This window comes from Pleurodeles waltl, chromosome 10 (genome assembly GCF_031143425.1).
Source record: "Pleurodeles waltl isolate 20211129_DDA chromosome 10, aPleWal1.hap1.20221129, whole genome shotgun sequence".
In the NCBI taxonomy this organism is placed as follows: domain Eukaryota; kingdom Metazoa; phylum Chordata; class Amphibia; order Caudata; family Salamandridae; genus Pleurodeles; species Pleurodeles waltl.
The window spans coordinates 220,749,030-220,763,007 of NC_090449.1; the positions used below are offsets into that span (position 1 = coordinate 220,749,030).

The 13,978-nt window shown below is 45.3% G+C and overlaps 1 protein-coding gene across 3 annotated transcripts in view; it reads right to left on the reverse strand.

Moving 5' to 3' along the window:
• ABCC1 (ATP binding cassette subfamily C member 1 (ABCC1 blood group)) overlaps positions 1 to 13,978 on the reverse strand; it is an 872,430-nt gene that overhangs the window by 15,063 nt on the left and 843,389 nt on the right. For all 3 annotated transcript variants that reach the window (XM_069210194.1, XM_069210193.1, XM_069210195.1), the window contains one exon: positions 8,812 to 9,006. In XM_069210194.1, coding sequence (XP_069066295.1) covers positions 8,812 to 9,006 — 195 coding nt within the window. The remainder of the gene's footprint in view (positions 1 to 8,811; positions 9,007 to 13,978) is intronic.

Here is a 13,978-nt window from a genome sequence, read left to right on the forward strand (position 1 = left end):
AGGTTCTCAATGGGGTTCAGATCAGGTGAACAAGGAGGCCATGTCATTAGATTTCCTTCTTTTATACCCTTTCTTGCCAGCCACGCTGTGGAGTACTTGGACGCGTGTGATGGAGCATTGTCCTGCATGAAAACCATGTTTTTCTTGAAGGATGCAGACTTCTTCCTGTACCACTGCTTGAAGAAGGTGTCTTCCAGGAACTGGCAGTAGGACTGGGAGTTGAGCTTGACTCCATCCTCAACCCGAAAAGGCCCCACAAGCTCATCTTTGATGATACCAGCCCAAACCAGTACTCCACCTCCACCTTGCTGGCGTCTGAGTCGGACTGGAGCTCTCTGCCCTTTACCAATCCAGCCACGGGCCCATCCATCTGGCCCATCAAGACTCACTCTCATTTCATCAGTCCATAAAACCTTAGAAAAATCAGTCTTGAGATATTTCTTGGCCCAGTCTTGACGTTTCAGCTTGTGTGTCTTGTTCAGTGGTGGTCGTCTTTCAGCCTTTCTTACCTTGGCCATGTCTCTGAGTATTGCACACCTTGTGCTTTTGGGCACTCCAGTGATGTTGCAGCTCTGAAATATGGCCAAACTGGTGGCAAGTGGCATCGTGGCAGCTGCACGCTTGACTTTTCTCAGTTCATGGGCAGTTATTTTGTGCCTTGGTTTTTCCACACGCTTCTTGCGACCCTGTTGACTATTTTGAATGAAACGCTTGATTGTTCGATGATCACGCTTCAGAAGCTTTGCAATTTTAAGAGTGCTGCATCCCTCTGCAAGATATCTCACTATTTTTGACTTTTCTGAGCCTGTCAAGTCCTTCTTTTGACCCATTTTGCCAAAGGAAAGGAAGTTGCCTAATAATTATGCACACCTGATATAGGGTGTTGATGTCATTAGACCACACCCCTTCTCATTACAGAGATGCACATCACCTAATATGCTTAATTGGTAGTAGGCTTTCGAGCCTATACAGCTTGGAGTAAGACAACATGCATAAAGAGGATGATGTGGTCAAAATACTCATTTGCCTAATAATTCTGCACTCCCTGTATGTTATTTTTATAGGAAAAAAATCCAGATAAATTGTTTTGGCAGGAGAATAACCTGAAGTATGGGAACCACTTGGGTTTGCTTGTGCGGGCCTTGGTCAAATATGACTAGCTCTTCTGCTCTTTGCCTGTGATGCAAGCTCTTCAGATGCTTCATCATCAGACGTTAGATATTTGACCAAATCACAGTATGTACAGAGCTGACAAAAAGCACAATGGAAACCCCTGACCCATCCTGATGAAGCAACAGACACCAGTATGCTGGTTGATGTATTGTGTGGCTGTTGCATGTATCGCACCACCTGGTGATAGTGAAGAGTTCTTGCTGGGGAAAAAAAGTTACTGGATCCATTTTGGCACATGGAGATATTCATTAAGTGTGTACTCTTCAGGAAGAATTATTCATCAGAGAGCAACATTAACAATGTGGTGTTTGGGTGGTTGTGACAGGCTGCCAGCAGCACAAAACAGCCTTTAAGTCCCCTTCTGTAGGCCAAACCTTATAAAGGGAATTTCTAAAACGTCCAAGCCTTTTCAAAAATGTTTATAAAAGCAGGTACTCACCTGCTCCCTTCCAAGGGATTAAACAACTAACATGACCTAAGTACATTTATGCAACTTGTATTTATCAAGGAAGAGGATCTAATCAGTGATGAAAGTGTCAGTGAGAAACACAGAGCTGGAACCTGCACTGGCAGAGGTGGTGCAGTCACAGGACCCAAAGACAGTGCCCCAATCAAAGGTGCATGACATGGTGCCAGACACCGAAGACAGATATCAACAAGTTTAGAGGGAGGCTTCAAAAGACAGAGCTGGAAATGTTAGCCTCAGTTTCTAATGAAAGAGGGTCAGATCTAAATCCCTAGATTGTAAAGTGGCTCCACTGAGCAGCTGAACATTTAAGAATGGGGCATTTAACTAGAGAAGGAATAGGACTCTGCTTAATCGATTTGTTGTGGGAATAGCTTGCCTGACACTGTTCCCTTTTGTGTGACATACATGTAGATGAGGAAAGACAAAAAGGTTCACCTGAGCAAACCATTGCTTGAAATAGTTTGACCTCTCTCTCCCTAAAAACCTTTGTGTATATCAGGGTACACATACAGCAGGTTGTATGGTCACGCAAGTCACAACAATCCGAAACGGACATGAGTTTGTGGGATATGTTACATGGCTCGAACCACTACATCTGAAGAGGTAATATGTGCCAACAATACACTGGTGGAGGGATTACAAAAATAAGAGTGAAGCTCTGAATCTGTGTTGTCAGGTTGCAGAAAAAAGATTAACTGGTTACAGTGCATAGAGTGGCACCTTCTAATGTACGATACCTACATGCCAAGACACGATACAGAACAGTTGCTAAGACACCATGGGGAACTGGAATGCATTGCTGTAAAATATAGTAGCTTCAGCGTAGCTCCTGAGAATATTCATTAGGTTACAAATTAGTGGGGGAAGAATATGTAACAACAATATATTTACAAAGGCACAGTTCTGTTACGACATTAATTGAAAATGTCACTTACCCAGTGTACATCTGTTCGTGGCATCAGTCGCAGTAGATTCGCATGTTCTGCAATAGCTCGCCATCTGGTGTTGGGCCGGAGTGTTACAAGTTGTTTTTCTTCGAAGAAGTCTTTCGAGTCACGGGACCGAGTGACTCCTCCTTTTGTCTCCATTGCGCATGGGCGTCGACTCCATCTTCGATTGTTTTTCCCCCGCAGAGGGTGAGGTAGGAGTTGAATTGTAGTAATAGTGCCCATGCAATGGAGTGACTAAGTATGCACCTATTTAAGGTTGAGATGATACATATATAAATAATTGAAGGTAACTTCCAAACTGCTACAGGCTCCCGGGGAGGCGGGTGGGCACATGCGAATCTACTGCGACTGATGCCACGAACAGATGTACACTGGGTAAGTGACATTTTCAGTTCGATGGCATCTGTCGCTGTAGATACGCATGTTCTGCAATAGACTAGTAAGCAGTTATTTCCCCAAAAGCAGTGGATCAGCCTGTAGGAGTGGAAGTAGTCTGAAATAATGTCCTTAATACAGCTTGACCTACTGTGGCTTGTTGTGCGGATAACACGTCTACACAGTAGTGCTTGGTGAATGTGTGAGGCGTAGACCATGTGGCTGCCTTACATATTTCTTGCATTGGGATGTTTCCTAGAAAGGCCATGGTAGCACCTTTCTTTCTGGTTGCGTGTGCCCTTGGTGTAATGGGCAGCTGTCGTTTAGCTTTAAGGTAGCAGATTTGGATGCATTTAACTATCCATCTGGCTATACCTTGTTTTGAAATTGGGTTTCCTGCGTGAGGTTTTTGAAATGCAATAAAGAGTTGTTTAGTCTTTCTGATGTTTTTTGTTCTGTCAATGTAATACATTAATGCTCTTTTGACATCTAATGTATGTAGTGCCCTTTCAGCTACGGTATCTGGCTGTGGAAAGAACACTGGAAGTTCCACTGTTTGATTTAGATGGAACGGTGAAATAACCTTTGGCAAAAATTTAGGATTGGTCCTTAGGACGACTTTATTTTTGTGTAGTTGTATAAAAGGTTCCTGTATAGTAAACGCCTGAATCTCGCTTACTCTTCTCAGGGAAGTAATGGCGATGAGAAATGCCACCTTCCAGGTTAGGAACTGTATGTCGCAGGAGTGCATGGGTTCAAAAGGTGGACCCATAAGTCTAGTTAGGACAACATTTAGGTTCCATGAAGGAACAGGTGGTGTTCTTGGTGGTATAATTCTCCTAAGGCCCTCCATGAATGCTTTAATGACTGGTATTTTATATAGGGAAGTTGAATAGGTAGTTTGCAGGTATGCAGATATTGCTGCAAGGTGTATTTTAATGGAAGAGAAAGCCAGGTTAGATTTTTGTAAGTGAAGCAAGTAACCCACTACATGTTCTGGAGTTGTGTGTAATGGTTGTATTTGATTAATATGGCAGTAGCAAACAAACCTCTTCCATTTACTTGCATAGCAGTGCCTGGTGGATGGCCTTCTTGCTTGTTTTATGACTTCCATACATTCTTGGGTAAGTTGTAAGTGCCCGAATTCTAGGATTTCAGGAGCCAGATTGCTAGATTCAGCGATGCTGGATCTGGGTGTCTGATCTTTTGGTTGTGCTGTGTCAACAGATCTGGCCTGTTGGGCAATTTGATGCAGGGTACCACTGATAGGTCTAGCAGCGTTGTGTACCAGGGTTGCCTTGCCCAAGTTGGTGCTATCAATATGAGTTTGAGTTTGCTTTGACTGAGTTTGTTTACCAGGTAAGGAAGGAGAGGGAGAGGAGGAAAAGCGTAAGCAAATATCCCTGACCAGTTCATCCATAGGGCATTGCCTTGGGATTGTTTGTGTGGGTACCTGGATGCGAAGTTTTGGCATTTTGCGTTCTCCCTTGTCGCAAACAAGTCTATCTGAGGTGTTCCCCAGAGTTTGAAATAAGTGTTCAGAATTTGGGGGTGAATTTCCCATTCGTGGACCTGTTGGTGATCTCGAGAGAGATTGTCTGCGAGTTGATTTTGTATCCCTGGTATAAACTGTGCAATTAGGCGAATTTGGTTGTGAATTGCCCAATGCCAAATTTTTTGTGCTAGCAGGCTTAACTGCGTGGAGTGCGTCCCTCCCTGCTTGTTTAGATAATACATTGTTGTCATGTTGTCTGTTTTGACGAGAATGTATTTGTGAACTATTATTGGTTGGAAAGCTTTTAGTGCTTGAAAAACTGCTAGCAGTTCTAGGTGATTGATATGCGGTTTTGTTTGATGTACGTTCCATTGTCCTTGTATGCTGTGTTGATTGAGGTGTGCTCCCCACCCTGTCATGGAAGCATCTGTTGTTATTACGTATTGTGGCACTGGGTCTTGGAAAGGCCGCCCCTTGTTTAAATTTATGTTGTTCCACCATAGAAGCGAGAGGTAAGTTTGGCGGTCTATTAACACCAGATCTAGAAGGTGACCCTGTGCTTGAGACCACTGTGATGCTAGGCATTGTTGTAAGGGCCTCATGTGCAGTCTTGCGTTTGGGACAATGGCTATGCATGATGACATCATGCCTAGGAGTTGTAATACCATCTTTGCCTGTATCTTTTGTGTTGGATACATGCGTTGTATGATGGTGTTGAAATTTTGAATTCTTTGTGGACTTGGAGTGGCTACTCCCTTTGATGTGTCTATTATGGCTCCCAGGTATTGTTGTACCTTGCGTGGCAGAATTTTGGATTTTGTGAAATTGACGGTGAACCCGAGTTTGAAGAGGGTTTGTATGATCTGATTTGTGTGATTTGAGCACTGTATGAACGAATGGGCCTTGATTAGCCAGTCGTCCAAATATGGGAACACATGTATTTGCTGCCTTCTTATGTGTGCAGCGACTACCGCTAGACATTTGGTAAAGACTCTTGGTGCGGTTGTTAATTCGAAAGGCAGTACCTTGAATTGGTAATGTATTCCTTTGAATACGAACCTTAGGTATTTCCTGTGAGATGGGTGTATTGGTATATGGAAATAAGCATCCTTGAGGTCTAAAGTTGCCATGTAGTCGTGTAGTTTTAGCAATGGCAATACTTCTTGTAGTGTGACCATGTGGAAGTGGTCTGATTTGATGAAAGTGTTCACTACTCTGAGGTCTAGGATTGGTCTCAGCGTTTTGTCCTTCTTTGGTATCAGAAAGTACAGTGAGTAAACTCCTGTGTTTATTTGTGTGTTTGGCACTAATTCGATTGCATTCTTTTGCAATAGTGCCTGCACTTCTATCTCCAGGAGATTGGAATGGTGTGTTGTTAAATTTTGTGCTTTTGGTGGTATGTTTGGAGGGAATTGTAGAAATTCTATGCAATAACCATGTTGGATAATTGCTAGAACCCAAGTGTCTGTAGTGATTTCCTCCCATGCTTTGTAATAATGACCTATTCTTCCCCCCACTGGTGTTGTGTGGAGGGGGTGAGTGACATGTGAGTCATTGTTTAGTAGTAGGGGTTTTGGGGCTTTGAAATCTCCCTCTATTTCTAGGGAATTGCCCTCCTTTATATTGTCCCCGAAAACCTCCTCTATACTGTCCCTGGTAAGTGGACGGTGTTGCTTGTGAGGTGCTGGCTTGTGTGCTTTGACCCCGAAACCCCCCTCGAAAGGGCGTTTTACGGAATGTGCTGTAATTCCCTCTGCTCTGCGGGGAGTAGAGTGCGCCCATGGCTTTGGCAGTGTCCGTATCTTTTTTGAGTTTCTCAATCGCTGTGTCCACTTCTGGACCGAACAGTTCTTTTTCATTAAAAGGCATATTGAGAACTGCTTGTTGAATCTCTGGTTTAAATCCAGACGTTCGGAGCCATGCATGCCGTCTGATAGTTACAGATGTATTAATTGTCCGTGCAGCTGTATCTGCAGCGTCCATGGAGGAACGTATCTGGTTGTTGGAGATGGTCTGTCCCTCCTCAACCACTTGTTTCGCCCTATTTTGGAAGTCCTTGGGCAGATGTTCAATGAGATGTTGCATCTCGTCCCAGTGGGCTCTGTCATAGCGCGCAAGTAGTGCCTGGGAGTTCGCGATGCGCCACTGGTTTGCAGCTTGTGCTGCGACTCTTTTACCAGCTGCATCGAACTTGCGGCTTTCTTTATCTGGGGGTGGTGCATCTCCAGATGTGTGAGAGTTGGCCCTTTTCCTAGCTGCTCCTACAACAACAGAGTCTGGTGGCAGCTGTGTAGTGATGAAAACCGGGTCCGTAGGAGGCGGCTTATACTTCTTTTCCACCCGTGGTGTGATTGCCCTACTTTTGACCGGCTCCTTAAATATGTCTTTTGCGTGCCGGAGCATACCAGGGAGCATAGGCAGGCTTTGGTAGGAGCTGTGGGTGGAGGAGAGTGTGTTGAACAAGAAATCATCCTCGACCTGTTCTGAGTGGAGGCTTACGTTATGAAATTGTGCTGCTCTAGCCACCACCTGAGAGTACGCGGTGCTGTCTTCTGGTGGAGATGGCTTTGTAGGGTAGGCCTCCGGGCTGTTATCTGACACTGGGGCGTCGTATAGGTCCCATGCGTCCTGATCTTGGTCACCCTGGCTCATGGTGGTGTGAGCTGGGGAGTGAGATGGAGTTTGTGCTGGTGAAACGTTAATCACGGGCGGAGGAGAGGGTGGTGGTGTAATTCTTTTAACCACTTTTGGTTGTGGTGCTTGTTCCGTCTGGAACTCCAACCTTCTCTTTCTCCTAATGGGGGGAAGGGTGCTTATTTTTCCTGTCCCCTGCTGAATGAAGATACGCTTTTGCGTATGGTCCACATCAGTTGCTTGTAGCTCTTCCTCAAACCTATGCTTTTGCATTTGGGAGGTTAGCGAGTGCTCTTCTGTATAAGAGCCTGAAGCTGGGTCGCTTGCAGTTTGTTTCGGCGTCGAAACTTTGTCTGCATGTTTTTTCGGCTCCGAGGTGACTTTTTTCCTTTTCGGGGCCGAAACCTCTCGGCGTCGATCTGTTTCGGTGCCGCTGTCTCGGCGTCGAGCCGTGTCCACACCGGTATCTCGGTGTCGAGGCTTGTCTCCAGCACTTTCTCGGTCCCGAGAAGGCTGCGTGCCGGTGTCTCGACCGGAGTCGGACGATCTCGGCACTGTTTTGGCCTTTTTCGGTGCCGACGGTCGGTCACCGAATTTATGGGTCGAGCCATGGCCTGGTGGCAGTGGCGTCCCCTGGGCCTTGTAAATGTTTCTCTGTGTGTTTTTCGACGTCTTACTCACGGTTTGTGTATCGTCGAATCCTTCGGAGTCTGAGTCTTGGATCGAGAAGGTACCTTCCTCTTCCTGTTCCTCGAACTCCCGTCGGGCTGTCGGTGCGGACGCCATTTGAAGTCTTCTGGCTCGACGGTCTCGGAGTGTTTTTCGGGACCGGAACGCACGACAGGCCTCGCAGGTGTCTTCGCTGTGCTCAGGTGACAGGCACAGGTTGCAGACCAAGTGTTGGTCTGTGTAGGGGTATTTATTGTGGCATTTGGGGCAGAAACGGAACGGGGTCCGTTCCATCGGCGTTCCTCAGCACGCGGTCGGGCCGACCAGGCCCCGACGGAGGATCGAAAAACTACCCCGAAGGGCACCGGAGCTCTTCGATCTTCGATGCGGTGTTGAATCTAAGTACGCCGATCCCGAACGCAACAATACCGACGAAAATCTTCCGAAATTAACTATTTTTTCCGTTCCGAAACTCGGAGCGACAGGAACACGTCCGAACCCGATGGCGGAAAAAAAACAATCGAAGATGGAGTCGACGCCCATGCGCAATGGAGACAAAAGGAGGAGTCACTCGGTCCCGTGACTCGAAAGACTTCTTCGAAGAAAAACAACTTGTAACACTCCGGCCCAACACCAGATGGCGAGCTATTGCAGAACATGCGTATCTACAGCGACAGATGCCATCGAACACAATTTTTATCTCCTGTTGATAAGAGTTCTGGGATCCAACAAGTGGGCCGCAATATGAAGGGCTTATATTTTAATGAAGTTTCCCATGATGGAGAACTCATGTTACAGAAACGTAGCTGCCCTTTTTTTAACCTTTGATACAAAGACAAATTATGACAGCTAAAGTTGAGAGTTGGAATGTTTGCTGAAGATTAGGATGCTTACTGGGGTGGAGTTTTAAGATCTTTAGAGTGATTTCTGATCAGAGCTGTTACAGTTTAAATATCAGAAGGACTTTAACAATAAATATCACTTTAAACCCTAAATCTTTCAGACAAAAAATTCAATACTTTAATATGGTTGTATTTCTACATTACCTTGTATAATCCATGATGGTATTGAGACGATGTGCTATTGTTATTACTGTACACTCTTCAAACTGAACCCTGATGGTTGACTGAATTAGATCATCAGTTTCTAGATCCACAGCTGCCGTTGCTTCATCTAAGACTAAGATTTTGGTCTTACGAAGGAGAGCACGTGCTAGACACACCAACTGACGCTGTCCAATACTTAAAACAAGAAAAAAGATAATAGTTACAACAGAATACTATTGACTCCATTCACCGTTGACTCCCACCCAGCAACATTTTTAGAAACCAAGTACAATGGCAGACATACACAAGGTCTAACTCGGGCAAAGCAGATCTTCAAACTGAAGTGGGTGGTCGTATTCTAACTGTGACCATTTACTTACCAGTAATCACCTTTACTATGATTCTCCATTCCCCATCCCTTTAACTTCTCTATGAGGTGGTTTCACCTCATAAGACACACTGCGTTGCCCTTTTGTCACCAATTAAAAAAAAATACCACAAACTCTTACCTTGTAAGTTCTTCCCCCAAAACCTTTAAGAAATACAAGAGGCTTTTACATTCCATGACAACAATATAGCACACTACGAATTGAAAGAGAAAACTCTGGGAGGAAAGGCAAGATGCAAACACTGGAATGAGGAAATGAGAATCACAGGCATGTAAAATACCAATAAGTTATCTAAGTACTACCTGCCTGGTCTCTTCCGCGTCCCAGTCAGTACTCCATGAAGCTAAGGTAACATGTCCTCAGCATGATCGATATTCTAAGTTAACACTTGCTACCCATCAGCACTGCACCATGGTAAAAACATATAGACTTGGAAATAGGGCTTAGATGTGACCCAAGATAGCTGCTCTCTGAGGAGCTCTGTCTTACCAGGAGATAGAATGGTCAAACGCAGTGGATCCAGGTGCTACACACGGCCAAAAAAATAAAAATAATAATAAAAAAGACAGAAACGGCAGATCCCTGCCACCCTCAGAGACCACAACTGGAAAAGGGGCAATTCACACTGCAAGTATGGGCAAGTGCTAAACACTGGACTGAAAGTGCTGTACCAAAAAAGCTAGGGACACAAAAATGGACCGTGTACAAAACACTGTAAGAAGGCTCTGGTGGTGGGAGTTTGGGAAGGGGGGGGGGGAGGGCGTTTACAATATTCAATCCATAGGATCGAATATTTGATCCAAAAGATTATAGATTAAATATAATGACACACAAGTGGGCCCCCACTGAACTGCATTTGCCTAAAATTGCCTTAACTCAAAGTGTACACAAAGGAGACAGGTACGCAGGACAGACAGGAGTCAGAACAAGAACTTGGCTGGTAATCTGAGATGGCAGAAAAGACTGACACAGGAAACAATGGATATAAATGGGACACAGACAGCGGACGCCATAGGTCTAGTGAAGCAAAATCAGAGTCCCAGATTCCCAAACTGCAGGCAAAAGCAGCTGGAATTCTCCAAGGAACTAGCAGAGGCGAGTAAGAAGTTACTGACATTTTAACAAGAAGGGCGGAAAATAGCAGAGGTTACACCGACATTGCTAGCTGAACTGACACTAAACAAAAACACAACAGGTGAAGTGAGACAGTAAAGCAGCTACTGCTCATGGACTCAAAGTAATAAGCATGGAACATTTGTTCTTTCAAACCACACTAGGCACTGCCAAAAGCAGATTAACAGAACTGGAACAGTAACCAGGGCATCCAGAAAACCTCTGATTGGGGCAGGAGTTTATGGCATCTTTATAAATGTTGTGGACTCGTATGATGGGAGTCGACACAACAGCATGCACATTATGGAGGTCTTGAAAATACAACATATTAACTTTCCTGTACAGGTTCCTTAATGAACGTTTGCAATGTGAATTGGAACAGAAGTATAAACTTCAGAGTGCAGAGGATAGGTCTTGCACACAAGGAATCAGAATACTCCTAGACAGATCACTGCTTGCTTCACTCCCTATCAACAGGTCGGACAGGTGATTGGGCTGCCTAAGCAAAATAATGGCCCCTTTAAATTTCAGAATATTTAATTGGCAGGAGGAGATGCTTAGACAGAAACTACAGCAAAATGGAAAAAGTTCCTGGCATGCATCTGAGACTTTCGAAAAAAGACATTAGATATAGACTGTTGGAATTTTCCACCATGTTGATTATGGTCAGAACAAAGAATATGAGAATCTAGGTGAATTGGACAAGTACTTAGACTCCTTTGAAAACTCAAACATGGGGACTATCTCAGGAGGACAGTGGGTCTAGAGCAGATGGAGCTGAAAGAAGAAACAAAATGAAACGGGTACCTAGGGTTGGAAATGACTAGGATGGGGAACGGATTAAGATGATGGTCAGAAATGTATAGCTCTGATTAGCATAAACAAAGTAAAAGTCAAGATCCTCCTAAAAGCTTAACCTTGGTAACATGCAGGGGGCAAGCTGCATTGTCAAAGAAATAAACACAGCGATGTAAGAATAATAAGGCAGAACATATCCTTGTTGACAATTGCTTTATGTCTCTATCCTAGCTGACTTTGGTTTCCCAGAAGTTGAGACTCCGCACACCATGGTGTAATGGAGAAAGAACTAGCAGTCGTCCTATTAATATTAGCACTGTGCCCATTATATGAAAAGACAAAAGGTCTTATCCTACATGGCCAGATCCATGAATGACTCAAATGGTACCAAAGCCCCCTTCTCCATAAACTCTAGGATACTGGTTAAACTAGGCAGGTCCAAACTAATAAAAGGTGCTTAATGGAAGTTAACAATAGACCCATTCTTGAACAATTTACGTAGACCAGATTTCGGCATAGGTTATGACAGATGTATTCTCCAAGATATAACAGCAGACCATTCTCTGGTGGCTACATGGAGACTGTTACACCTTCGGGAAAAAACACACTTTGTATTCTGTGTCTATAGTACCAGTACATCCATTGATTACTTTCTGCTTTCACGTAAAACACTACCTAGTGTAGAAATACGAAATATTTGAGGAAAGAATAAGTGATCATGCACCAGTTAGATTATGAATGGACCTGAGACGGACAACCTTACAATTAAGAATATGGAGAAAGACCACAGACGGGTACAAACCACCCCAAGAAAAAGAACATTTGCGGGAAAATTACTGACCAAATAAATTGCGACAAATAAGCATGCAGTAGAATAAGAGCACACATCGTGGGCAAGATAGTATTTAGAAGGGACCTGATGAGGGATGCTGCAATCTGTTGCAAATAACATTAAAGACTTGAGGCTACATGTAAAACTCTCACAGAGCACTACAAATAAAACCTATACCAGAATCCCTGAGACATCTGGAAACATATTTATCAAGAATTATTTAAACAATACAAAGCAGGGGAAATGCTAAGCACCTGTTGACATTGCAGTTAAGGCATTAGGCATCTATTTCCATCCAAGTAATTAGGATGCAACAGGGTGACTTTCGTATACATTCTATGAAAATATCGGAGGAATTTGCAAGATACTAATCAATCTTGCACCACTCACAGCAAGCAGATATTAGATAGACAGAAAAAAATCTTTTTAGCATCAGTACGAGTCCCACTGTTGCCCAAAACATGGAATTAGATGAGGAAATTATACCAGAAGAGATGAATGACATAATTAAAGACATGGTGTCCTGGATGTGCCTGGTGAAAGAAGGCCTGCCTATTGAATTATACAAAATAAATAGTGGTAGAATTGCTTTGCTACTAGACAATGTATTTTGTGAGGCTGAACAGACAGGAGGCTTTCAGCCGAAATTCAACAAAGCTTTGATAACACTTCTACCAAAAACTGGGAAGGGTCCTACAATCTGTTTTATTTACAGGCCAATCTAATTAGTCAATGCAGATGTGAAGGTAACAAGGTGTTTGCCAATAGATTAAGGAAAGTGATAAGCCACCTTATTCAGCCAGTACAATAAGACTTCATTACTGGACGATCCTCCAGTATTAACATGACCACCCTCTCACATGTCTTCTGCCAAGCTTGTCACGATACAGAGCAGAAAGTTGACCTCATGTCAACCTTTGGGATATGCCAAATTGTTGTCCATAAACTACAATTGCTGTATAAAAAGCCAACAGACATGACTAATTGTGGTGGATATATCGCAGAGGAAATTCTTAATTTACAAGCTATCAGAGAGGGTTGCCCCTGTTCATATTATTATTTCGGCTAGCATTTGAACAATTGACAGCAGCCATCAGGCAGGGTGATGAACTGGCCTACATAAAAGTAAGTAACAACGGGGCGTGGCAACGGAAGTCAAGATGGCGGTCGCACTCTAAGAGTGCTTGGGACCCCTCCGTCATCCGTCCGGAACCTGCCACCATAACCGATCCTTAGAGTCCTCGGCCGTGGTGTGGGGATGCTTGGGCGCTTCCCGGCTCCCGTGGGTCCGAGTCCGGGGCTCTGGGAGGCCGAAACAGCGCCGGGAGAGAGGTGGCCCCGGGCGTCGGACCACGCCTCGGAGAAGGACTGCCCGACGCCCCGGGCTGGGGCATGTGGCCACGGGCGGACACGACTGAGCCGGATCTCCTGAAGCCGCGGGGATCGCGGCGAGAGGTGCCTTCCCCCCCTCGGCGCGCCTGGAGGAGCCGCAGCTGTTTGCGGCTGCGCGGGGGAGGGGTGGGGCCGCGAGACTCTGCGGCCAGCATACCTGAGGACGGCCGGGGTACCGGGGCCCGGAGCACAGTGCAGGGCGCCCGTGACCCGGATTAAACGGGGCGAGGAGACAGGAGAGGTCGCGCCCCTGGGGCCGGAGCCCTCGGGGTCCCAAAAGGACCTTGCTGCACGGCGCCGCGGGCAAGACCGGGCGCGGGCCGGGAGGAGAAGTGCCCGCTCAGCCAGAGGCGCTGCCATACGGGCGCCTGAAATATAGAGCGCCCGAGCCAGACTCACATCATTGCGGCGGGCGACCATGAAGAGCTACCGAAACACGTGGATGAGGAAGTAAGGAGTGAAATAGAGTTTTTAAATTGATTTAAAACTAAGGGAGACTCTGTCCCAACCCTGATTAAAGTGAGACTGCTGGAGAGGAGCGGGGAGTCGCAGGAGACCGAGGCGACGGGGACCAGGGCATTGGAGGGGGTTGCCTAGTGATTTGCGCCCACCGAGGCACCAATTACCCCAGACTGGTCTTGAG